Source organism: Alosa sapidissima, chromosome 5 (assembly GCF_018492685.1).
Source record: "Alosa sapidissima isolate fAloSap1 chromosome 5, fAloSap1.pri, whole genome shotgun sequence".
Classification (NCBI taxonomy): domain Eukaryota; kingdom Metazoa; phylum Chordata; class Actinopteri; order Clupeiformes; family Clupeidae; genus Alosa; species Alosa sapidissima.
In genome coordinates this window covers 24,267,494-24,291,492 of record NC_055961.1, presented here as the reverse complement: position 1 = coordinate 24,291,492, position 23,999 = coordinate 24,267,494, and the positions used below count along the sequence as shown (strand labels likewise).

General features: G+C 41.3%; 1 protein-coding gene and 1 long non-coding RNA gene across 4 annotated transcripts in view; one reads left to right on the top strand and one right to left on the bottom strand.

Moving 5' to 3' along the window:
• Positions 1-5,958: 5,958 nt before the first annotated feature.
• On the bottom strand, positions 5,959-7,534 carry LOC121708980. The gene is made up of 2 exons (XR_006031812.1): positions 7,494-7,534; positions 5,959-6,792 (listed from the first exon to the last, which is right to left on the bottom strand). It is a non-coding gene; the product is annotated as an uncharacterized LOC121708980 (long non-coding RNA).
• Positions 7,535-11,428: 3,894 nt separating this feature from the next.
• The window catches only part of LOC121708969, a 32,935-nt gene continuing 20,364 nt past the window's right edge, over positions 11,429-23,999 (top strand). Inside the window, exons 1-6 of one of the 3 annotated variants that reach the window (XM_042091968.1) lie at positions 11,429-11,583; positions 11,869-11,967; positions 12,074-12,178; positions 15,526-15,709; positions 19,408-19,568; positions 23,884-23,979. In XM_042091968.1, coding sequence (XP_041947902.1) covers positions 11,925-11,967; positions 12,074-12,178; positions 15,526-15,709; positions 19,408-19,568; positions 23,884-23,979 — 589 coding nt within the window. In that variant the 5' untranslated portion in view covers positions 11,429-11,583; positions 11,869-11,924. Of the gene's footprint in view, positions 11,584-11,868; positions 11,968-12,073; positions 12,179-15,525; positions 15,710-19,407; positions 19,822-23,883; positions 23,980-23,999 lie in introns of those variants that run through there. The other 2 variants (XM_042091967.1, XM_042091966.1) reach the window with 2 other exon arrangements.

Below are 23,999 nucleotides of genomic sequence, written 5' to 3'. Positions count from 1 at the left end.
TCTAACACTGTGCAATAAAACATCAATACATGGCATTATGATGCCTATTACAAAGACTGGAGACAACTCTAAACATTTCTGCTGCATTCCAGTTGTCTCATAAAATGACTCGTGCTTGGAAATTGTGTCACATCCATGTAAAAACCCGAGCTGGTTGCATTCCAGTTACCTCATCAAACGATTTGGAGCTCAGGTTAGGCTGTTGGTGAAACCTTTTACTACTGTAGAAGTTTCTTACCATTCAGGGCATTATTATGACCGCCACGCAGCGAAGCGGCGGTCATATAGGTTTAGTCAGATTTTTTTTTTTCTTTTTCGCATGCCCAAATTTCCGTCAATGATTCCCGGGACACTGAAAGACCGGGGTACACGAAACTTGGTGGGCATGTAACCCCACATGGATAGCATGGAACCATCGTTTTTCGTTTTGATCTGTAGCCCCCCCGCTGGGCTGGACCCCCCGAAAGGAGGGTAGGGCAGACACAGTTTTCTGTGAATATCTCGAAAACCGTAGGGTTTAGGAGGACCATTTTTTTTTGTATGTTGATCTCAAGGGGCCATGTCAACCCATTCCATAACCACTCATTTCATGTATAGCGCCACCTAGTTAAACACAAAAAAGTAAAAATAAGGTGTTGTAATTGAAGGTATCTGTGACCTAACATAGTCAAAACTGCACGAAATTGGAAGTGTAGGATCATTATGACACCCTCTGTACGCACGCCAAGTTTTGTGGAATACCGTTCATGGGGGGCCACACAATAAATTAATTTATGTTACTATACACCAACTGGCCTGTAGGTGGCCGGAGACAGTTTTCTGTGAATATCTCGAGAACCGTAGGGCCTAGGAGGTCCACCTTTTTTATGTATGTTGGTCTTAAGGGGGCATGTCAACCCATCCCATTACCACTTATTTCATGTATAGCGCCACCTAGTTAAAAATTAAAAAGCAAGAAATTAGGTGTTTTCATCACAATATCTCTGGCTGACAAGGTCGAAACTGCACGAAATTAAAAGTGTAGGATCATTATGACACCCTCCGAATGCATGCCAAGTTTTGTGTACTTTCGTTCATGGGGGGCCTTACAATAAAATCATTTATGTGTACATTTAGTGACGTACACCAACAAGGATTCCCGGGACACTGAAAGACCGGGGTACACAAAACTTGGTGGGCATGTACCCCCACATGGATAGCATGGAACCGTCATTCTTCGTTTTGATCTGCAGCCCCCCCCCCGCTGGACTGGACCCCCCGAAAGGAGGGTAGGGCAGACACAGTTCTCTGTGAATATCTTGAGAACTGTAGGGCCTAGGATGACCAATTTTTTCCGTATGTTTGCCTCCAGGGGTCATGTTAACCCATTCCATGTGCACACATGTGCATAAACAGATACACACGCACACACATACATTTACAGTAATCATACGTATGACACATACTCACACAGTAGACATATGTACGCATGCATGCACATGCACAAACACACATACGCAGGCAAACACACAAGCACGCACATACACACACACACACACCCACACACATAAACATAAATTTGTACACGCACACATGCACACAATTCAAGAATTTTTCCTGTCATCTACTCCCTGAATTTTTGGTCATTGATACCCGGGACACCGAACCACCGGGGTACATGAAATTTGGTGGGTATGTAGCCCCACTAGACTTTTACAGAAAAATTTCATTTCGTCCCTGTTGGTTGAGTGATGGAGGCATTTGATTGATTGCATTTGTAGAAAACTATAAATGCGGTTATACCAAGCAAATTGATAGCAGCACTGTTTGTATCTTTCGATTGTCATTTATTGCACGTGCTACAAAATCATTCTGTGCAATGGAAGATTTACCAACATTACACCGGTCTGATACAGTTTTGCCTATACATGCGTGAGACTGTTTATTTTGTTTTAAGTGCGTGCAGGGTGTGAGAGGGGAATCGATGTGCTTTGATTACAGCTTGGTAGTTGTAGTCTGTGAAATTAAAAAGCACGTGTGTGTGAAGTATCCAAACAATGACACCTTCATTTCATTATGGCTGCTTTAGCAAAACACCTTAAGCTACTGTGTAGTGGGTCCCATTTAGAAGTGGCTACTTCATTCGCGCTTTCCTTGACTCATGGAGCTGCGTGAATGTTATTACAACTTTTCGCCACGATATGACAGTTTAAGTCCGCTTGATACTGTAAGGCGTAAGCCATTGGTTTCCAAAGGAGATTTTATTTGTGTCGCCAGCATAGCCTATTGACAATTTATGTTGTAAATAGGCCTACCTTATAATGGGCGGTGGTAGTGTAGTGGTTAAGGAGCTGGGCTAGCGTGCAGTAGCCTGAAAGTTGTCGGTTCAATTCCCGGCTTCCACCGTTGTGCCCTTGAGCAAGGCACTTAACCCCAAGTTGCTCTGGGGACAATGTGATCCCTTGTAATATAGCTGACATATGTAAGTCACTTTGGTCAAAAAGTGTCTGCTAAATGTAATGTAATGTAATAATCCTATTAGGATCTAGTTTGTTAGTTACCGTTTTGTCATAACTCCCTGATGCATTTTTGCATTTAGAATAGCCAGAGCGTGTATATCTCAATTGGAAAATTAAACAATATCGGGTGCCTATATGGACTAGGCTGGGTGAACCCAGCCTGATCTGCCCGCTATTTATTTTTTGATTTCTTAAAAGATTGAGCTTGGTCTGATGAAAGCCAGACTAGCCATGGACCTCAGTTACACAATGCAAGGGAACATGAATCAGCCTATATTTGCACAAACAATAACGGACAAAAGCTCTTCAACTTTGGCCCGTTAAAATGTGTATGAACAGTCTAGCGACGCATTTCATCAAGGCCCATTTGGACATGTCAGTTATTTGCACCACTGGTTAGATGTAAAACAGAATTTCGTTTCAGACTAGGCTACTGTTACTTAATTTGTGCATTAACAATAACGTTTCACACTATGTTACTTAATTTGTGCATTGACGTATTAAAGTATTACATGAACTAAAGATGACTAAAATCTTATGTAGAAGAAGAAACATTCACAAAAAATCCATCCATCCAAAAATGACCTTTGTTTTTGATAGCTGTTGAAAACGGCATGGAACTGACAGAGATGTTTTTGTTTATAAATAACATTATGCTGATACCTTTTGCTTTTCCCAAATACAATGTAGCCTTTCATCAATCCAGTTGCAATGGATGAACTGTGATGAACTGCCCTACTTTTGTTTAGAGATTTTAAAGGTTTTATAACAATGCTACATCTTCTTTGGCTATTCTACAATCTATTCACCTTTTCAGCACCAGTAGGCTACTTTCTGTGCAGCCGCACACACACACTCAGGCATGCCAAACAAGCATACACAAAAGTTTCAAGAGTGGGGGATGGAGTAAAATATGGAGACAAAATGAAGTGTGATTTATTTTCGCGGAACGGATGTACAGGACTGAGCGGCGGTCATATTTTGTACCGCTATGCGGTACATCTAGTTATTATCTGCAAGTGTGTGACTTTTACTTACGTGCACATGGCTGCAAATTGACTTTTAATTTATGTATTTTCTGCCTTGGGCATTTTAAAATATGGATGTATGCTGGTTAGAAGTGTAAATATCAATTAGAAACCTAAATGTATTTATAATTATTAATTTGCAAACAAATAACTGGCGTCAGTGACGTCTTTGAAGATGAAGATCCCTGGAACTATGCTTCTAGCATTCTACCACAGGTCGAGAGGTGTAGTTGTAATACACAACTTTACGATAGTGGTTGCGAACGTTCGTTGCTACTATGGTTTTGGGAAACACTAACGTAGTGGAACGATGCATTGGACTATGTAAGTTCCAAATATGAATGTAATTCTGCGGCATAAAGCAGATGTATTTGTTTATTGTACAGAAAAATAAAAATGACATGTCAAGCAGTCAATTGACTACATTGCAGTCAAGAAGTAGGACAAATTAATTTACGAAACCAAAACGTGGGTCATAGTTGTCTAAGCCTCTATTGCGTAGCCTGTTAAAAATGTCGCCAGATAGTATTAAATCGGCAACAACATTGTTTTCTGCAGAAGCCTACCCAAGGCTACAGATTAATTCTGAACAGTTATTTCTCTACTGGCTCAATTATCACACCACTGTTTTGATTTGCGTAGTTGCATTAACCCCAACACTGACAATAATGTAGACAGCAAATTTCGATTTCGATTTTCGTTACCACCGTGTAGTCAAGCCTTAAGCCATACCCAAGTAGCCTAAATCGAGGTAATGTTTAATTATGCATGATTTATTTTGTTATTGAATTCGTAGGCTGGGATTACTCTCGGCAACAATTATGTTTAATGGTAGATCCTGCTTTTTCAGAAGGGACCGCAGGCAGAGCGATGTACAGTGGTAGAGCGACGCACAGTGGCTGAAAGTGGTACTAAAGCTTCACGCAGCTTCACGCCGCGTAATGCGCGAATGAAGTGGTCATTTGAAAGCGATGCCCACTGTATGTCTACTGTGTGAGTATGTGTCATACGTATGATTACTGTAAATGTATGTGTGTGTGTGTGTATCTGTTTATGCACATGTGTGCACATGGAATGGGTTAACATGACCCCTGGAGGCAAACATATGGAAAAAATTGGTCATCCTAGGCCCTACAGTTCTCAAGATATTCAGAGAACTGTGTCTGCCCTACCCTCCTTTCGGGGGTCCAGTCCAGCGGGGGGGCTACAGATCAAAACGAAGAATGACGGTTCCATGCTATCCATGTGGGGGTACATGCCCACCAAGTTTTGTGTACCCCGGTCTTTCAGTGTCCCGGGAATCCTTGTTGGTGTACGTCACTAAATGTACACATAAATTATTTTATTGTAAGGCCCCCCATGAACGAAAGTACACAAAACTTGGCATGCATTCGGAGAGTGTCATAATGATCCTACACTTTTAATTTTGTGCAGTTTTGACCTTGTCAGCCAGAGATATTGTGATGAAAACACCTAATTTTTTGCTTTAGAATTTTTAACTAGGTGGCGCTATACATGAAATAAGTGGTAATGGGATGGGTTGACATGCCCCCTTAAGACCAACATACATAAAAAAGGTGGACCTCCTAGGCCCTACGGTTCTCGAGATATTCACAGAAAACTGTCTCCGGCCACCTACAGGCCAGTTGGTGTATAGTAACATAAATTAATTTATTGTGTGGCCCCCCATGAACGGAATTCCACAAAACTTGGCGTGCATACAGAGGGTGTCATAATGATCCTACACTTCCAATTTCGTGCAGTTTTGACTATGTTAGGTCACAGATACCTTCAATTACAACACCTCATTTTTACTTTTTTGTGTTTAACTAGGTGGCGCTATACATGAAATGAGTGGTTATGGAATGGGTTGACATGGCCCCTTGAGATCAACATACAAAAAAAAATGGTCCTCCTAAACCCTACGGTTTTCGAGATATTCACAGAAAACTGTGTCTGCCCTACCCTCCTTTCGGGGGGTCCAGCCCAGCGGGGGGGCTACAGATCAAAACGAAAAACGATGGTTCCATGCTATCCATGTGGGGTTACATGCCCACCAAGTTTCGTGTACCCCGGTCTTTCAGTGTCCCGGGAATCATTGACGGAAATTTGGGCATGCGAAAAAGAAAAAAAAAATCTGACTAAACCTATATGGGTATATCGCTGCGCGGCGGTCATAATAATGCCCTGAATGGTAAGAAACTTCTACAGTAGTAAAAGGTTTCACCAACAGCCTAACCTGAGCTCCAAATCGTTTGATGAGGTAACTGGAATGCAACCAGCTCGGGTTTTTACATGGATGTGACACAATTTCCAAGCACGAGTCATTTTATGAGACAACTGGAATGCAGCAGAAATGTTTAGAGTTGTCTCCAGTCTTTGTAATAGGCATCATAATGCCATGTGTTGATGTTTTATTGCACAGTGTTAGATTTCAGTCTTCAATACATGTTTATTGCAGCAGGTTTAAAGCCTAATATGAACCACAAAACAGTATACATTTCTTGCAATAAAAGAGAACAATAATAGTACAAATGAAATTATGTATTATAATTCGCAGCTAAACTAACTCTGTATACAGTGCAAAACAAGATAAATAGTTTTCTTCTTTCTTTCTTCTTTCCATTTTAAAATATGGCAAGACAACAGGCTTTTTTGAGTAACTTTAACAGAATTAATGTGGAAACTTCACATTAGACTAATTCGAAGTCTAACATTCAACTGGCCAATACTGATGACATTGACTTAGAAAACTTAACATAACCATATCCATAACCATGTTATCAAATGAATTATTATCATGGCACCTCTGATCTTAAATGACAGCTTCTGTGACATGCTGCTATGCTCTAAAAACATCTCATTGACCACTCTCTGATTTATTGGGACATGAAATCTGCCAAGTAAAACACCTAAACCAGAGTAATGAAAGTCATGTTGAAATATTCTTATGGCAAACAATAGCAAGAAAACCACTGAATTAATTTCCACTGTCATCAGTCAACAGCCCGAATCCACCAGTCATCAGTCTATTTGGTTTTCTGGTGCTGGGAAAAGGCCAGCATATGCTCCAACATGTGTTCTAGCACTCCCCCCCCCCTCAGGCATGTGGGCTGACTCCAACAGTGCAAAGCTGAAGCAGGGATTGAAGCCTCTGGGGTAGTTCAGGTCAGGGATGGCTCAAAGCTGGGGACAGTTTCAGGTGTTGTTGGTTCTCCCAGAAGAGAGAGCTGTTCAACATTTTCTGCTCACTTCTCTTCATCCACCTGCACAGGCCAAAAGCAGCATAGAGCTTAAGTTAGTTATTTGTATGGTTCTTTTTAAACGAAAGTCGTAGAAAAAAAGGTGGTGGAGGAGGATTAAGGTGAAAACTGTGTGTGTGTTTCTCATCATCATGACTATGATATTTTCTCCATACAAGTTACTGCAAGCTGCTAAATCCCCGTCAATAGAGCTGCACAGTCCCGCCCACAGGCAAAATGCGGTTAGGTGCCGGATGTAAGATTCCCATTAATTTGTCCCATCGACGTTTGGAAAAATCTAAATCTAAAGAGTTTTACAGCATGTCTTAGGCTAACCAGCTACGGCATAACTCATAAGCATACAACATATAATTTTGAGTGAAAAAACGAAGAGAAAATCCAAAAAAAGTCAAAGGTACAAGACTGTGTACATATTTTCATTTCCGAGCGAAGGAACTACTCATCCCATAAACCACCGCGCCTCACTGAATAATATAGGCAAAATCGGCGCGATTTATTTTGCCATTTCCAACCGGCGACAGCACGCGAACCCTTTCCTCCAAACAGTGATTTTTATATAGTGAATGTGCAGTTAATAGCAGTTATTTCAGGAGTAATCGTGTAAATAATAGTGTTTTGATATTGAATTTTATATTTATCATCGTGTATTTTATATCGTGTGTGTGTGTGAAAGCGGTTAACGTGGCAGTGCTTCGTAACGTTACCTGACTCATCCTATGCGGTCATCACTGCTCAGTCGGGCTGATGCACGGACTGGTGCATGGTCTGCTCTTGGACCACCATATTCAGTTCATTAATTTGCCGTGAATTATTACACAAAATGTTCATTAAATGCACTTAGTATTCCTAGGTTAATGATTGATATGAATCATACAGTATGAAGGCTACAGTAGCCTAGCTAATGTTAACTAGCACTGCTAGCCGCATTAACATTACCAACCTCCCTGCTTAACTCACCACAACTTTGTAGGTCTTGTCCCTCATGCTGGCCCTTACAAATACGCCTGTTTGAGTCGTGATTCACTCGGATCTTTCACCCGTATCTTTAAATTAACCCATGAGTCGCGAGTCTCTAGTATCATTAACTCGGATCAGTTGAGTCCTACTACAATTCAATCTAAAACGATAAACAGCGCCACACACAAACCTCTTGCAACATTAGCTAGCCTACTAGCCATCATAGCTGCCAAAAATGTAACAATTTCGTAAGTAGGATAACCACAACTCCACAAATCAACTCGAGCGACTGAGTGAGCAGGCAGTCTGAGATAACTGGTTAACTTCCCGCAGAGCCGGGTTAGTCGGATCAGCCGGCCGGTTAGGCTACATTGAGTACGAGTCGGCTACGGCTACGTTGTCATGAGTGGCTGTAGACGAGCGAGTAGCTCCTCCTCAAAGTGAAAAGCAATTCCACAACAAAAGCCATTCTTCACCTCTTAAATAACATTCAATGTTCTGCATGTAGCCTAGGCATACTTTAGATTTGGTGTATAGATGTAGCATATTAAAATGCAATTAGGTCGCGCAGACAGTCCGAAACATTGCACGCTCTTAATGGAGCTGCTTTGTATACCCGGGTTAGTCGGGAACGCTGGGCCGGGCGGTTACGTTATGAGTGCGAGTCAGCCGAATCAGCCGGCTACGTTGTCATGAGTGGATCAGTAGACGAGCGAGTAACTCCTCGTCAAGGTGAAAAGCAAATCCACAACAAAAGCCATTCTTTCACTTCTGAAATAGCATACAATGTTCTACACGTAGGCATAGCCTACTTTAAAATGCAATTAGGTCGCGAAGACAGTCCGAAACATTGCAAGCTCTGTATGGAGCTGCTCAGGCTAGCCGGGGTGAGTGTTATGGAATGGGTTGACATGGCCCCTTGAGATCAACATACAAAAAAAAATGGTCCTCCTAAACCCTACGGTTTTCGAGATATTCTCAGAAAACTGTGTCTGCCCTACCCTCCTTTCGGGGGGTCCAGTCCAGCGGGGGGGCTACAGATCAAAACGAAAAACGATGGTTCCATGCTATCCATGTGGGGTTACATGCCCACCAAGTTTCGTGTACCCCGGTCTTTCAGTGTCCTGGGAATCATTGACGGAAATTTGGGCATGTGAAAAAGAAAAGAAAAAAAAAAAAAAAAAATCTGACTAAACCTATATGACCGCCGCTTCGCTGCGCGGCGGTCATAATAAGGTGGTGCGCACTTTTTGACGAGTCAGCTGAGAATATGTAGCCTTTGATAGGGGGGGGGGGTGTCCTTGTTAGTTTACGCAAACCAAGCCAAGAAGGCTGATTCTGATTTTGATAATATGATCTGCACAAAAGATAAACTTAGGTAAACAACGATGTCAATATTGTTGTCAACGTCTTAACCCAGATTCGAACTCTTGGACAGGGGACTGGTAACTGCTGTGCAACGGCAATCTGCCGGCCTTAACGCAATGCGCCACAGAAATATGTGCAGATGCACGTTCACGTGCTACTAAACATCATTAACCACCTTAGTCCAGACTACTGAAGTTTGGAAACTATCATGGTCCAAACTTACAGTACTATGTAAGTACGACAGTTTTGGGAAACAGTCGTAACTTACATGTTGGTTAGTTGAACGATGCATCCTGTTAGTAAAAAGCTAACCTCCGTAGTTGTACGGGAAACGCCCCCCAGATCAGCTTGTAGGCCATTAGCAATCTGTTTATTTTATTTTATGAAGCCTCACATGGGTGAGCTCTTATGACCTCTGGGTGAAAAGATGTTTCCTTGCCTCATTAACATCCAAACATGTACTAGTTCTGTCATAGATGAGCACAACAAATTGTCTAGTTGAGACACAGGAAAGATTGTGCAACTGTTGTGGGTCTGTAACATTTCATTGAAAGCCTCTGTAACCTCTGGATATATTTTTTACCATGACCACAGAAGGCAGATGTAGGGACACATAAAGTGAAAGAATGAAATGCTAGCGATGTGGAACTAGAGGATGGACCGAGTACAACACTACCAGCTTCAAAGGCAATCCACATTTCCTCCATGTTGACTCTCTGAAAGACAGCTACTGCCAAGATGACCACATCAACAGTTCGAGCCAACAGTTCGAACCACCTTCTTGGCTCCCTTGTTGACAGCATCTGCCACATAAAGAAACAAGACGTGTGTCAGCTTCTTCATGAGTGCACGGAACCAGGAGACTCACATTACAGCCAGGAGGAGAACAGAGGACAGTGTTATCTTTTGTGGCATAGACTTCTTTGTCAGGATGCAATGGTAAGAAAACAAGAAATCTTTCCACTTCTTTAGTATTAAACCTTAGTTTAGTAGAGTGTCCTTCAGGTCCCCTCCCCCCTCATCTATCTTGTCATGGCTTTCAGGCAGGCTGTTTGTTTGGTATACATCCCAAACAATGTCAATGAGTTTTGTATCGGTCAACTGTGATGCTATGAATGGTACAGCATAGACCTGGGAGGTTTTACCTGGTTTCGACATATGTGCAGTTGCAGCACCATCAATAAATATAGCCTCTACATGACCAACAGAGGTTTCTGACAAGCCAGAATTCATTGATGTGAGACAGTGCACAAGATCTGATGTTAAACCCTTTCTTAACATGCCTCCTTGAGATAACGATGGCAGTGCTGGCTTGTTCTCATGGCTGATCCAGATCACCCTCCCCTTTTTGACATGATACAGACGAGAAAACAGGCTACAATCACTCTTCAGTGCAGCAAGATGTGCTTTGTGCTTCGACCGTGTCTTTAGTGGTGGAGACCTAAATAAGGGCAGCTTGTTCTTTGGAATTGTGTCTGTAATAGTTGTGGTGTGGTTAATCAGGCGGTCCGCCATGAATTTCTCATACTGCACCCTACCCAAGGCTTCAGCTATCCTGACAGTATTGGCGACAGAAAGATTAGCTACATTTCTGGTATTCAGTACCAGCAGCCCCCTATGCCATATATCAAGAATAGGTCCCATATATGCACTAAAAGCTTACACATGTACTACTTTTCTTGCATATGCACATGAAAAGCTTGTACATACACTACATTTTTTCCCCACGTGCAAATGAAAAGCTTGCACATACACCAATTTTGTCTTACACATCCCTGTCAAAAGCTCACACATACTTTTACATTGCACATACACCACTTCTATCTTGTACATCCACGTAAAATGTACGCAACACAGTGGTAAACATGCTGTCCCAACTGTTTTGAGAAATGTTGCAGGCATCAAATTCAAAATGAACCTATATTTTTGATAAAAACTATAAACATGTTCTTGTTCAACAGTTGATATGTTGTCTTTTAACTTTTTCAATTAAATAGAGGGTTAACATGATTTGTACTCATGCCATGCTGTTTTTATTCACATTTTACACAGCGTCCCAACTTTTTCGGAATTTGGGTTATATCTAATCAGCAAATGAAAAACAGCATGGCAATAGGGTTGGGTTTAAATTATTTTGTAGGTTAAAAAACATACCCACTGAAAACAAACTAGAAATGTAAATGGTTTATAAGACAATTAGGCTAAACAGTAGCCTACTTGTTCACATTAAGAGGTAGCGATCAGGAAAATCAAAATGGGAACTTTCCAATAGTGACATCATAATTAGGTTCCAAATTCTATTTGACACATAAATGCAACTCAAGCATGCAACTCCTGGGTTATCTGAAAGTAACTACTGAGTTTTCCTCAGCCTTTATTTTTATACTTGACTTGATGTTAATGAAGAGAGGATGGCACTCCTGAAAATTAAGTGATCGTCATCCTACAATGTAATTTCAAAGACTAAAAGTAAGTTCATAAAAATAATCTACTATGTTGTGGTTATGGCTTTAGTAGCAGATGCTTTTGTCCAAAGCGGCTTACACACTATCTTTGTAATGCAAATATGTAACATTACACTTTGGTGAACTTACTTCTGAATCCCTTTTACCTGAGATCCATCATTCAAATCACATTTGCCTTTTCATTTATTAATTTGGTAATATTATGTGTATTGTCTTCTTTTAGCACTTTATGGACAGATATACAGATATATACCAATTTGCAGCTGTTCTTCCATCCTTTTACTGACAGGCCAACCTAGCATAATGTGGAGGCTGCAGATTCCTCCATAGCTTGTGGACGCCCATATGAGAGAAGCCCCACAGGGCCTTAGATCTATGCGTGTTTCAGGTTGGGCTGCCCTTGGTTTATGGCTTTGGTAGCGATGTGGTCACCTTTTGGATTTGGCTATTGCTGGCCATTGCTTTCTGGTTAAGGGCTCCCTCTTGCTGTGTAGGGCTGCAAGTGCTTCCCAAATCCCAGGAACATCCACCTCCTCCAGGCCTCCTAAGACACTTACTCCAGCTGTTCCCAGAGCCACTGTGTCAGTTAAACAAAACAGGTAGGGAATGTTTCCTATGCTGAGTACACACACACACACGCACACACTCCAGTGGACAAATATATGCGTGAGAGATGCTGCCATATTGTTACACATGTTGGTAACAAACATTTACCCAGTAGCAGAGAAGGGGGATTAATATGGAATGGCACCACCCAAACATGTCTTAACCATGCTTTTGGATGTGTTTATACTCATATGTGAAATCACATATATGTGATTTCATGCATACATATAACGCAAGATTACCACTGATAGCAGGACTGGCATGCTCTTTGTAACTACCCGCTGGTCAATAAGTAAGTACACGTCTCATACTGGTCTCATACTGATATCCGTTCGTTTTATTTTATTTTCATTAATGGACCACCCTGAAAACTACAAACATTAAACAAACAACACACAAACAAAGTTTTACACAAACAATATCACACATAAAGGACACATACCAGCAGTAGCATTTGTTCATGGGGGATGACGTGTCTGTCATTCAAGTCCATGCCTAGCACTAGCACTTCCAGGTTAATAAAGGTATAAGTATATATACTCTTTTGATCCTGTGAGGGAAATCCGTGAATTAGTGAATTTATCCCAATCCGTGAATTAGTGAAACACACTTAGCACACAGTGACGTGAAGCACACACTGCTACAACAGCGGCGCTCGGGGAGCAGTGAGGGGTTAGGTGCCTTGCTCAAACGCTCTTCAGCCATTCCCACTGGTCGGGGCTCGAACCGGCAACCCTCCGGTTACAGGTCCAGAGCGGAGCTAGTTGGCTAGTTCAAACTTTTGCCAACTTAAAAAAGCTTAACTCATGTCACACTGTTCGCCAACAGCAACATCCACCTTCTTTGTAGCAGGGAATTCACGCTGAACTGATTCAAATCAAATTGGCTGCCGCTATAGGGTGCGTCTAGATTTCTAGGCTACTACTGTTGTGTTCCCGGTCAAAAATGACCGCTGCATTATAACGTGTTATAAATCCATAGTAACACATATTACCATCTAATGTAGACCTTCTGCATCAACTTAAATTCTAGTGGATATTACCAGTTCTGAACTTCCATCTGTTATTTAAGCCCACAGGCCTCATTGCCCTGAGCTCATGCAAGTCAGAAAGGGGAAAATATTGGGGAAAGGTTCCAGTGGGGGCTGGCATAGAAGCAAAGAGGGGGAGTGAGGGTGTGTGTGTGTGTGTGTGGTACAGTGGTGTTTTTGCATGTTTGTCACACTTTTAAAAATGTTTCAGATCATCAAACACATGCAAATATTAGTCAAAGATAACACAAGTAAACACAAAATCCAGTTTTTATATGTTGTAAAGGTTATTCAGGGAAAACAAAATCCAAACACACATGGCCCTCTGTGAAAAAGTGATTGCCCCCTAAACTTAATAACCGAGGTGCATTCAAATTCGCAAACATAGGCGAACGTTTGCAAACAGTTTTCCGTTAGCCTTGAGTTTTCGGCGAATAATCGCAAACAGTCTGAGGAGGTAGTTATCCGCGAACATACAGTGGAACTGGACGTAAGTTTGACGAAGGCAACAATGCAGTTACAATGGAATGTTAACACCAAGTCGTTCAAATGTAATGAATGTTCGCCACTGTTTGCCAAATATGAACACACCTCTGGTTGGGCCACCCTTAGCAATAACAACTGCAATCAAGCGTTTGCAATAACTTGCAGTGAGTCTTTTACAGCACTGTGGAGGAATTTTGGCCCACTCATCTTTGCAGAATTGTTGTAATTCAGCCACATTGGTGGGTTTTCGAGCATGAACTGCCTTTTTAAGGTCATGACACATCTCAATAGGATTCAGATAAGGACTTTGACTAGGCCACTCCAAAGTCTTAATTTAGTTTTTCTTTAGCCATTCAGAGGTGGACTTGCTTGTGTATTTTGGATCATTGTCGTGCTGCAGAACCCAAATTCGCTTCAGCTTAAAGTCACAAACAGATGGCCGGACATTCTCCTTCAGGATTTTTTCGTAGACAGCAGAATTCATTGTTCCATTTATCACAGCAAGTCTTTCCAGGTCCCCAAGCTGCAAAACAGCCCCAGACCATCACACTACCACCACTATATTTTACTGTTGGTATGATGTTTTCCTAAAAGTCTTGGGGATCATCAAGATGTTTTCTGGCAAAAATGAGATGAGCCTTAATGTTCTTTTTCCTCAGCAGTGGTTTTCATCTTGGAACATGCAAGCCATTTTTGCCCAGCCTCTTTCTTATGGTGGAGTCATGAACACTGACCTTAACTGAGGCAAGTGAGGCCTGCAGTTCTTTAGATATGTGTCTTTTGGGACCTCTTGGATGAGTCGTCGCTGCGCTCTTGGGGTAATTTTGGTCGGCCGACCACTCCTGGGAAGGTTCACCACTGTTCCATGTTTTCACCATTTGTGGATAATGACTCTCACTGTAGTTCGCTGGAGTCCCAAAGCTTTAGAAATGGCTTTACAACCATTTCCAGACTGATAGATCTCAATTACTTTCTTTCTCATCTGTTCCTGAATTTCTTTGGATCTCAGCATGATGAGCTTTTGAGGATTTTTTTGTCTACTTCACTTTGTTAGGCAGGTCCTATTTAAGTGTGGCAGTAATCAGGCCACAGTTATGTTATGCACAGTTTTTTTCACATAGGGCCATGTAAGTTTGTGTTTTCCCTTAATAATTTAATGACTGCCTTTTGTGCTTACTTGTGTTATCTTTGTCTTATATTTACATTTGTTTGATCTGAAACATTTAGGTGTGACAAAACTCTGTTAACAAACTCATTGAGCCTTATGATAGTCAGAATAAATTAACAATATTTTTGAGAGAAAATAATTGTCAATCAGCCAAATTTGACCGCGAACACAGCAAGAGGGTTAACTCATGAAACACCCACACACCATACAGCTGACCAACCAGCGCCATCTACACTCTTATACTTGCTGTGAAGATGTTACCTCAGGACATATAGTTTTACAAAAACACAATAATCTATAGGAAATAATATTACAGTTGAAACATGAATGTAAAACAATACATAATTAGTGTTTTCCTGACTTTTCACTGTGATTAAAATGTTTAATAATCAATATTTACATGTCTTATGTTACATGTAGCTATTGTAACATTATCGTATACTTGTGGTTTCATATGAGAGAAGAAAGACGATCTATGTGTTAATGCTTTACTTTTTTAAAACCATTGCCGCCCTCCTAAAACATCTTTATTAAAAGAAGCAAAAGAAAACCTTGAAAAAGGCTGTGTATCAATGCAACATCAGCACACCGTCTGAGACATGGGCTGGGGTGGGGAGTAATTAACCTTCTAAATATCACTAGTCTCTCTTTTGCAGGCATGGACAGTGGAAGCCCTCAGTACGGCACCCTGGCTGATTGGCTTCAGTCAGACGTGTTTATCGTGTTCGTGGTGGTTATGGTTCTGCTCGGCTTGGTTCTGACGGCAGTCTGCTGGGTCTGGCGGCGCCAGAGACGATCCAGACAGTCCACTTTACAGTACATTATCACCTTCATTTCCCTGTGAATTGCGGTGTTTTTTTAGTGTTGTAATGTTCCTTGTGAGCAACCATGTTAAATTCCCTGTCAGCAACCCTGATTACAAGCAGATATTTTGTTGCCAGTTGAATAATTGGAGTAACCCCATTAAAATAAAGTCTGTTGCTTAAATAACACATATAATCAATCAGAAATACAAACATCCAATGAAATGGCCAGAGGTGGAAAAAGTACGAAAATATTGTACTCAAGTAAAAGTACCAATACCTTGATGAAATATTACTCAAGTACAAGTTAAAATACCGATCTGAAAATGTACTTAAGTAAAAGTAAAAAGTAGTTCATTTAAAATGTACTTTAAGTAAAAGTTACTTAGTTACTTTTTTTTTTTGGGGGGGGGGGGGGGGGGGGGGTACCAGAACAACCAGTTTTACCAGAGACTTTCTAATGAGAAGATACAGCACTCAAAAAATCCTCCATAGTAATGCATGGGGTTAGTCAGTTGTCTACAAATATCACAACCCTTCCGCGGTAAAACGTTGACATGTGAATACATTGAGCCAATCATGTGGTGTGTTGTAAAATACATTGAGCCAATCATGTGGTGTGCTGTGAAGACATCGTGCCAATCATCTGTTGTGATCTAGCTGCTGGAGCAAGATTGGTGTCGTGAAGCCTTACGCACACGCATTTCTGCCGAAATAGATGCACGATAAGTGCCCAAAAAGTGTTGCAATATGGCTGCCGAGTGGAGGTACTTGCCTGAAAAGGACTTTGGTCCTAGCTCGAGTTGCTGCAGCCAGCAGCTAAGGCAGCCATGTTCATGCTCCCACTGTGTAGCGCTGTAGCTGCAGCAACTCGAGCTAGGTAAAACCTTGTTTCAGTTTTGTTCATACCGACAGTACTCGGTGACGTTGAGAAATGGAGATGTATGTGAAAAATCACCGGAGTTCTCCTTTAAAAGAACCATATGTAAGATTGTGGCCAAGACTGGTACTGCAATCACTTTCAAATTACTGTAGAACGGTGTATCCCCTCCCCCTCCCCCCTGACTCGAGGTTGCCAACTCGGATGCCGAAACACTACTGACTTTCGATTAGTAGTTAGGTGGAGGGTGGCGCATCAGGCCAAAACATGACATGACATGACAAAACACAACATCAACATCAGTTGAGGGCTGCAACTTTTTAAATGACAATATCCTGGCCGGACTACTGTTCTCAGTAATATAAGTATTTGAAATGAACATGATTTCTTAATGTCTAGTGACATATCAGGGCTATTTTATGATTAATTGAAATACATTTCTTACATACGGTTCCTTTAAGTTTGAGCAGTAGTTGATTTTCAAAGTTAGTTGCACTCATCCTTCCGTCGCTTTGCAGTGAACAGTAATCCAGCACAACTGAAAAGCCCCTCACAGGCAGCTGAGGCAGGCAGGCCAATGTTGAGTTGCAGAGAGTTTTTTTTTTATATTTGGAAACGAGCAGAAGGTTCAGCAGATTAAAGGGCGTCGAACTGGGGGGGAGAGTGGGAAGTATAGGGCCCCAATAAGGTTATAAATAGGCTATAAAAAGGTTTTTCATTACCAAGGTGTCACACAAGAAACATTTCATGATGGATAAAAGCAAAAAGCTCTCTCAAGACCTTTGCAACCTTATTGTTGCAAAACATATCAATGAAACTGGTTACAGATGCATTTCAAAACTTCAGAATCTTCAGTAAGCAGCATGGGAGCCATTATCTGCAAGTGGAAGAAACATCACTGCCATGCAGGATCTCCTCGCAATATTTCTGACCAGGGAGTAGGAAGGATAGTCAATTCCAAGAGCCAAGGACCACTCGGAGAAAGCTCCAGAAAGACTTGCAGGCAGCCAATTCAATTAAATTCTATTAAACAGTTCTGGAAGTAACTAAAGATCAGGATTCCACAAAGTATTTTCCACAAAGTATTGAAGAAATTTCAGTAGGCATGTTCAATACTTTTTTCCTGTGTCATTCCACTTTAATACACATAACTCTTATGTTTGGATTTTTTATATGTGTGTTAATATAATGTGTGGTGAAAATGTCGAATAGACTCACTGGAAGTTTAAGCTAATTACTGAAAATATATATAGCCTAGGCTATATGTCCACCATATATTTATTTTACCTGAATATTTTAACTTCCAAATTAAATGTCAAAATGAATGTCAGACGAAATTTTAAGTTTGACTGACTGGATTTTGTATACAAAACATGTGAAAACTGTCTAAGGTCACTCTCACTCTCCCTTGTTAAAGATCTAAATGGTTTAGTCCGCCTGCACGATTCATAAGGTAGTCTATCTTTTGTTTATTTAGTTGAGCATCGCTAGTAGTGGACCGCTAATTGTTGTGCTGCTGGTGCAATGTTTTCTCCAAGAAAGCCGTCAGGTTACTAAAAAGAGAGACATCAAAATGAGCGGAAACAACTGCTAATAAACTTCTTTCCAAAGAAAGGTGAGCACAAACGTCAAAATACGAAATCCCATGGTGTTTGCTTGAATATCTCCGCTATCATTAGTGCTAAAACGAACTGAGACAACCCATTGAAATAGCGGAAAATACACTTTCATAGGTTAGGCTACACATGTAATCTGATGCATCTCGTGATCCAGCTCCATCTCCATCACTTTCAGAAAGACTGCATGGCTCCAGCTTGATTCATGTCCTGTTGTAGGCTACATGCTGATCATTATCACTATAGTGGTTTAGGGCGATTTCTTGTCTCTCCCTTTCTGTTTTCGTTTAACTTTTTTTTTTACTCAAGTAAGGGATGGGATTTTTTTTTTTATGTAGCGAAGTACAATACTTCACTCAAAATGTAATCAAGTAAAATTTAAAATACCGATTTTATAAACTACTTAAAAAATACAAAATACACAGAAAAACTACTCAATACAGTAACGTGAGTAAATGTATTTCATTACTTTCCACCTCTGGAAATGGCACTGTATGACTGGAAACGGTATGGAGGGTTTAACTGACATTTAATTTACTTGCTGAATAAATTAATTGGATTGGGAGTGTTATCTGAGAGTAGATTAATCAATGACAAGCAGAAAGGTTATCATAAGGGGAAACACACTTCTGCTCTTTTGAAATAGATATGTCTGCTTCTGCTATAGCTTCTGGAAGGCCTTAGTGGAAAATCCTGGGTGAATCCAGATTTGTTACCAGATCGCTTTGGGTTGCACTCAAAAATGCACTATATACTGTAAATAAAAATAACTTGACTTGACTTGATGTCATAAAAATAGGCTATAATTCTGCTGCAGTTTGGCGAATTTTATATTATCTTATGTATGAAAAAACACCTATACTCTCTGAATGAGCGCTTTGGGTTGCATACAAAAATGCACTATATAATGTATAATTAATATATAATATATCATTTACATGACTTGACTTGACTTGAATGTATAAGTTTTCAGATTAATTGTTGAGTTAACACTGGATATTGATTTACACATGCATTATATTGTAGATTATACACTGGAAACCTTCATGTAATCTCAAGTGGTACTTCAGTTGGGATTGGTGAACTGACAAACAGTAGCTTTGTTATTCATGAACACATTTGATGCACATCTTTGGTGTAATACAGACCTGTTCACCCCATATATACAAGCTAGCTACCCCAACAGAGAGAAAGAAACTAAACTCAGACCAGCTGTTGGTGTTTGTTATGTGTCAATAGGAGGCTGACAGAGATTGAGATCTACCCAGTAGTGGATGGTTCAGTTGGGGAGGCGCAGCAGCAAAAGTTCTCCCTTAAGATCCGGACTGACCAGAGGCATGCTTCGGAGCTGGTGGGCATCCTGGCAGATCACATACGGCCCACTGGGTCGCACGCAACAGGTGAAATGTCTACAGTTGTGTCAGCGTCCAAAGCCACCCTAAACCCAACAGTGACACCCACACAGCCACTGGAAACACAGGTTAAAAAAGAGAATATAGGTGTGGCTGTCATAACATCAAAGACCACCATTCCTGGAGTTTTCATACCCCAGGACTACAATAGCTCCAATGACAGCAATGATGATCAAAATGATAATGATGACTGTAATGATGAAAGTGAGAGTGATTGATATAAATAAAGTGTTATGTTTAACCCTTTAGGCGCCAGGTTTAAAAAAAAACATCATTCGATTTTTACATCAAAATTTCAAAAGGCCATGGCTTGAAAGTGGTCAGAGATAAAGTCCTACTGTAAATGTGAAAATCATTGAGTATGAACAAAAGTTTATGAAGGGGGTAAATGTACACATCTAATTTGCATATTATGACCTCACTGAATGACAACCACCTCGAATTATGCACATTTCAGTAAATACTGGATGTTGAACATATATTTGAGCAGTTTTGCTTACTTTTTTGTCATTTCACCCACATAACACCTGAACAGGAAAGCAGTCACATGTAAACCAACAATAGTAAACTATTACTATTACCACAAACCTTATTCTACTATACAATAAAGTAGCCTGGTCAAATCAGTTCCTATCGCGGGTGACTTTGTAGTTCTTCAGAGCCCTATTTTTACTACCCCTGCTGTCTTTACTACGTCCATTACGGACACTATCATCACCTTTACCACTGGCACCTTCAGCTACGTTGGGCAGAGGGTCGACATAAGCGTGGTATGCTTAGTGAACACTGTCGGAAAGACGCAAATGACGCACCTCCATTCACAGACGCAGCGTGACTAGACGATCGCTCATATTCTCCAAAAGGCAGATATTCTCCTTCAGAATCAGACTAGGTAAATAAACAGACCCAAGACTTCATCACATGTTAACTTTTTATTCAACATTTGGTGTATTTCTGCTTCAATTTGTGCAAAACTATGGCCTGCATTGCTTCCGTGTTATGGAGGAAATGCACGTCTTCTTATGTGTTTCTCGTGTGTAATCGCGTGTAATACCACGTCCATTACGGACACCATCATCACTATTACCACTGGCACCTACAGCTATGTTGGGCAGAGGGTCGAAATAAGCATTGTATGCTTAGTGAACACTGTCGGAAAGACGCAAATGACGCACCTCCATTCACAGACGCTCCGTGACTATCACTGCCAATAGACGATCGATCATATCCGCCAAAATGCAGATTTTATCCTTTAGAATCAGAATAGATGAATAAAAGACCCGAGACTTCATCACACGTGAATTTTTTTTTCAACATTTGGTGTATTTCTGCTTCAATTTGTGCAAAACTATGGCCCGCATCGCTTCCGCGTTATGGAGGAAATGCACGTCTTCTTCGTGTATTTCTCGCGTGTTTTTCACATGCTTCCTGAAAACTTTGAAAAAAAAGGTTGAGCTTGAATCGAAGCTCTGGGTGTCTGCCATCTAGTGGTCAAGAGTACAAATGAGATTTTACACTATACTCGCGTCTATCGTCTGTTTTAATCAGTGACGTTGTTTGTCGCAATTTTGCGACTTTGGCGGGTAAAGGGTTAAAATTAATTATGTGCTATCGTGGATGTCATTGTTGCATTTATATCCAACCTGAAGCAGCAAAGCTGTAATTTGTAGCTTGCAAGTAATACAAGGACAAACTATGTTATAGCCTAATATTTAGATTAAAGTAATAACATTTTGCTTTATTTGTAGAGAAATTCAAAGGTATTGGGTGATTTATAAAAACAGACACATATGGCACACTGTACTTACACGTGGTCGTTGACCAGTAGTTTGGTGTGTGCGTCGTGAAACGCCACTTGAATTTGTAAAAGGCAAGCAGCGGCTCCCGGTCTCAGCTGCGGTCTTTCCTTGCCATGGTGTCCCCGTTCACCAAAGCTATCTTCATCGCCCTGTTTCTATTTGCCATTCTCCTCATTCTCTATGTGATCCTGTGGTATATATGCCGCGACGCCGATAATGACTACATCTAGACGGAGGAAGGTCACCGGGCGGACTGTCAAGGGTGTATGAGGTAAATGGTGGACCGGACATCTCTCAACGTAGCCTATTTTATTTTCTCTATATGTCAGTGTAACATATTTAGAAAAGCACATTATGTTTGCAACAATTTGTACATGCACTTTTGATATAGCCTAACGAGTAGCTTAGGAGGTGCGCTATTCTTACTTGTTGCATGACATGCTTCCGTATTTTGAGTTCATCATCCCCTCACCAACATATGTGTGAGCAGATGTTTACGCACAGTAGTTCTGATCAGAATTATTGCACTTCAGATATTATCAGGTTGCAGAGATCTCACGACCCCACGAGATCAGATAACCTGTGATGGTGACATTCAGAGCAGTCACTAATGGTAGTGATTTTAACATGAGAGTATGTGGACCATGTTGTTGGTGTTGTTCTCTCTCACGTGGTTGCTGTCTACGGTGATTTAAATTGCATAGGCTGAATGTAGGGCAGCGTAACTACGTGTACTACATCTATTTCTTGAATGGAAAATCCTTACAGCAAACTTTGGATAGATCCATAATATCGGATAAGATCCTCCATAGCCTATCGATTCAACACAAAAATATTGGATTCGACACGCTGGTGAATTTACATAAATATTCCTCTCCTCTCTTAAGGAAAACATATTTTTTCAGAAAAAATTGCACACCAAGGTAGTATCATGTGGTTAAAGTGGGATCATTTGGCAGGTGGGGGAACTCTGAAATCCAGTGTTAGTGCAAGGGGGGAAATGAGGGTTGGACAACATGAAACTATGCAGAAGTGGTCACCTGTGTTCAGCTAGTTAATCTAAGATAAGCTAGTTTTCTTGGTCATTGTAATGGCAATTCTATATCTGAGTTACCCATCTGGGAAAGTATGATTTGTTTTCCCTTTTGCATTAATGTCACTAGGAAGCATGGCAATAGATTATTCATCATGCTATATCGTTGGTATGAATGAATCTATTTATTTATTAATTTATCTGAGATCGTTCCAGCCCACTTTAACCCCTGGTCATGTGTGTTAGTGTATCAGTGCTGACAATACCTCTGGGCGTTATCTCTGGGAGCGCCACGGAGTGTTGTGATACTCCGCATCCCCAGGCCGGCTCCACTGAAACCAGGATGGGCCACCTACACCAGTTACCAGAGTGGCGGCTAAACCCCCAGGTTGTGGCAAACAGGACAACTTGATTGCATCAAGAGGAACTGCCCATTATGAGCTGTGGTTCTCAATTCAAAATGACAACTCGCCACTCAAACTTGATGTGTTTGCGCACGCATGAGTACAAATGTTCCAGCATGCTTTTCATCCCACTCTCGCTCATCCCCGCTCTGCTGGACAGAGATGGCCACTCAGTTTTCCCGATTGCCTCAGCCCTGGATGTCAGACCTCAGGCTGATGCTGTGCGGCCAGCCACTCTCAAAACTAGTATGAAAGCCAATCAGTGCTTACATTACTACAGCACCTATTTGAGCAGGGATGCTCCTCCTCTACTCCTCAATTTACACAGTGGCTAACTCTGCCTGTTTTCACAGATCCTGCCTGGTGTGAGCTCTTTGTGCCTACACCAAACGATCATGCAGGACTGAACAGGAGGGCAGCTGTTCATCAGCTGATCTCTAGCGTATCAAGACTATCTCTCCACTCTGTTACATATTCCATATGTACTGGGAATCGACCCACTGTATCAAGTAAAGTGGATACTCTTTAAGACAGAGTTGCATCGTCCATGGTAAGACATGGTTGCACCGGCCACGCCCTTGATTAGTGCTGCATTAAAGCATCTGTGCTGGTGTAGGACTAGTGCTTTAAATTGATCGACACACGTCTCAGAGCGGCATTCAGGGGGAGAGATAGTCTCTCCACTTAGAAAACAATGGTTACAACGTAATCAAATGTTCGTCTGCCATGGGGCTCAGGCAGTCAGCTGTGCACTATCAAAACAGAGGCTCTTTCACTGGTGGGTTGATGTCATCAGTCTAGCGTACAAAGACTAGTATCCTAATCAACACCCTCAGTGTGGGTTAATTGGTTTGGTGTCATTTTAGAACCAATAGTCATTTAAGTTCCCTCATTTAAGTTTTGATTTACTGCGTGTGTGTGTGTGTGTCTCTCTCTCTTTGTGTGTGTGTGTGTGTGTGTGAGTATGTGTGTGTGTCTGTGTGTGTGTCCCTCTGTGTGTGTGTGTGTGTGTGTGTGTGTGTGTGTACACTGCCTGTGTGGTTGTGTGGGTATTTCAACCCCATCAGAGGAAGTGACCTTGAAGTGGAGCCTCCTGGATCACAGTCTGGAGCTGTATGATGGACCACCACAACAGACCATGAGCTGCTGCAGCAGTGAGGCATGTGCGCTCGCACACACACAC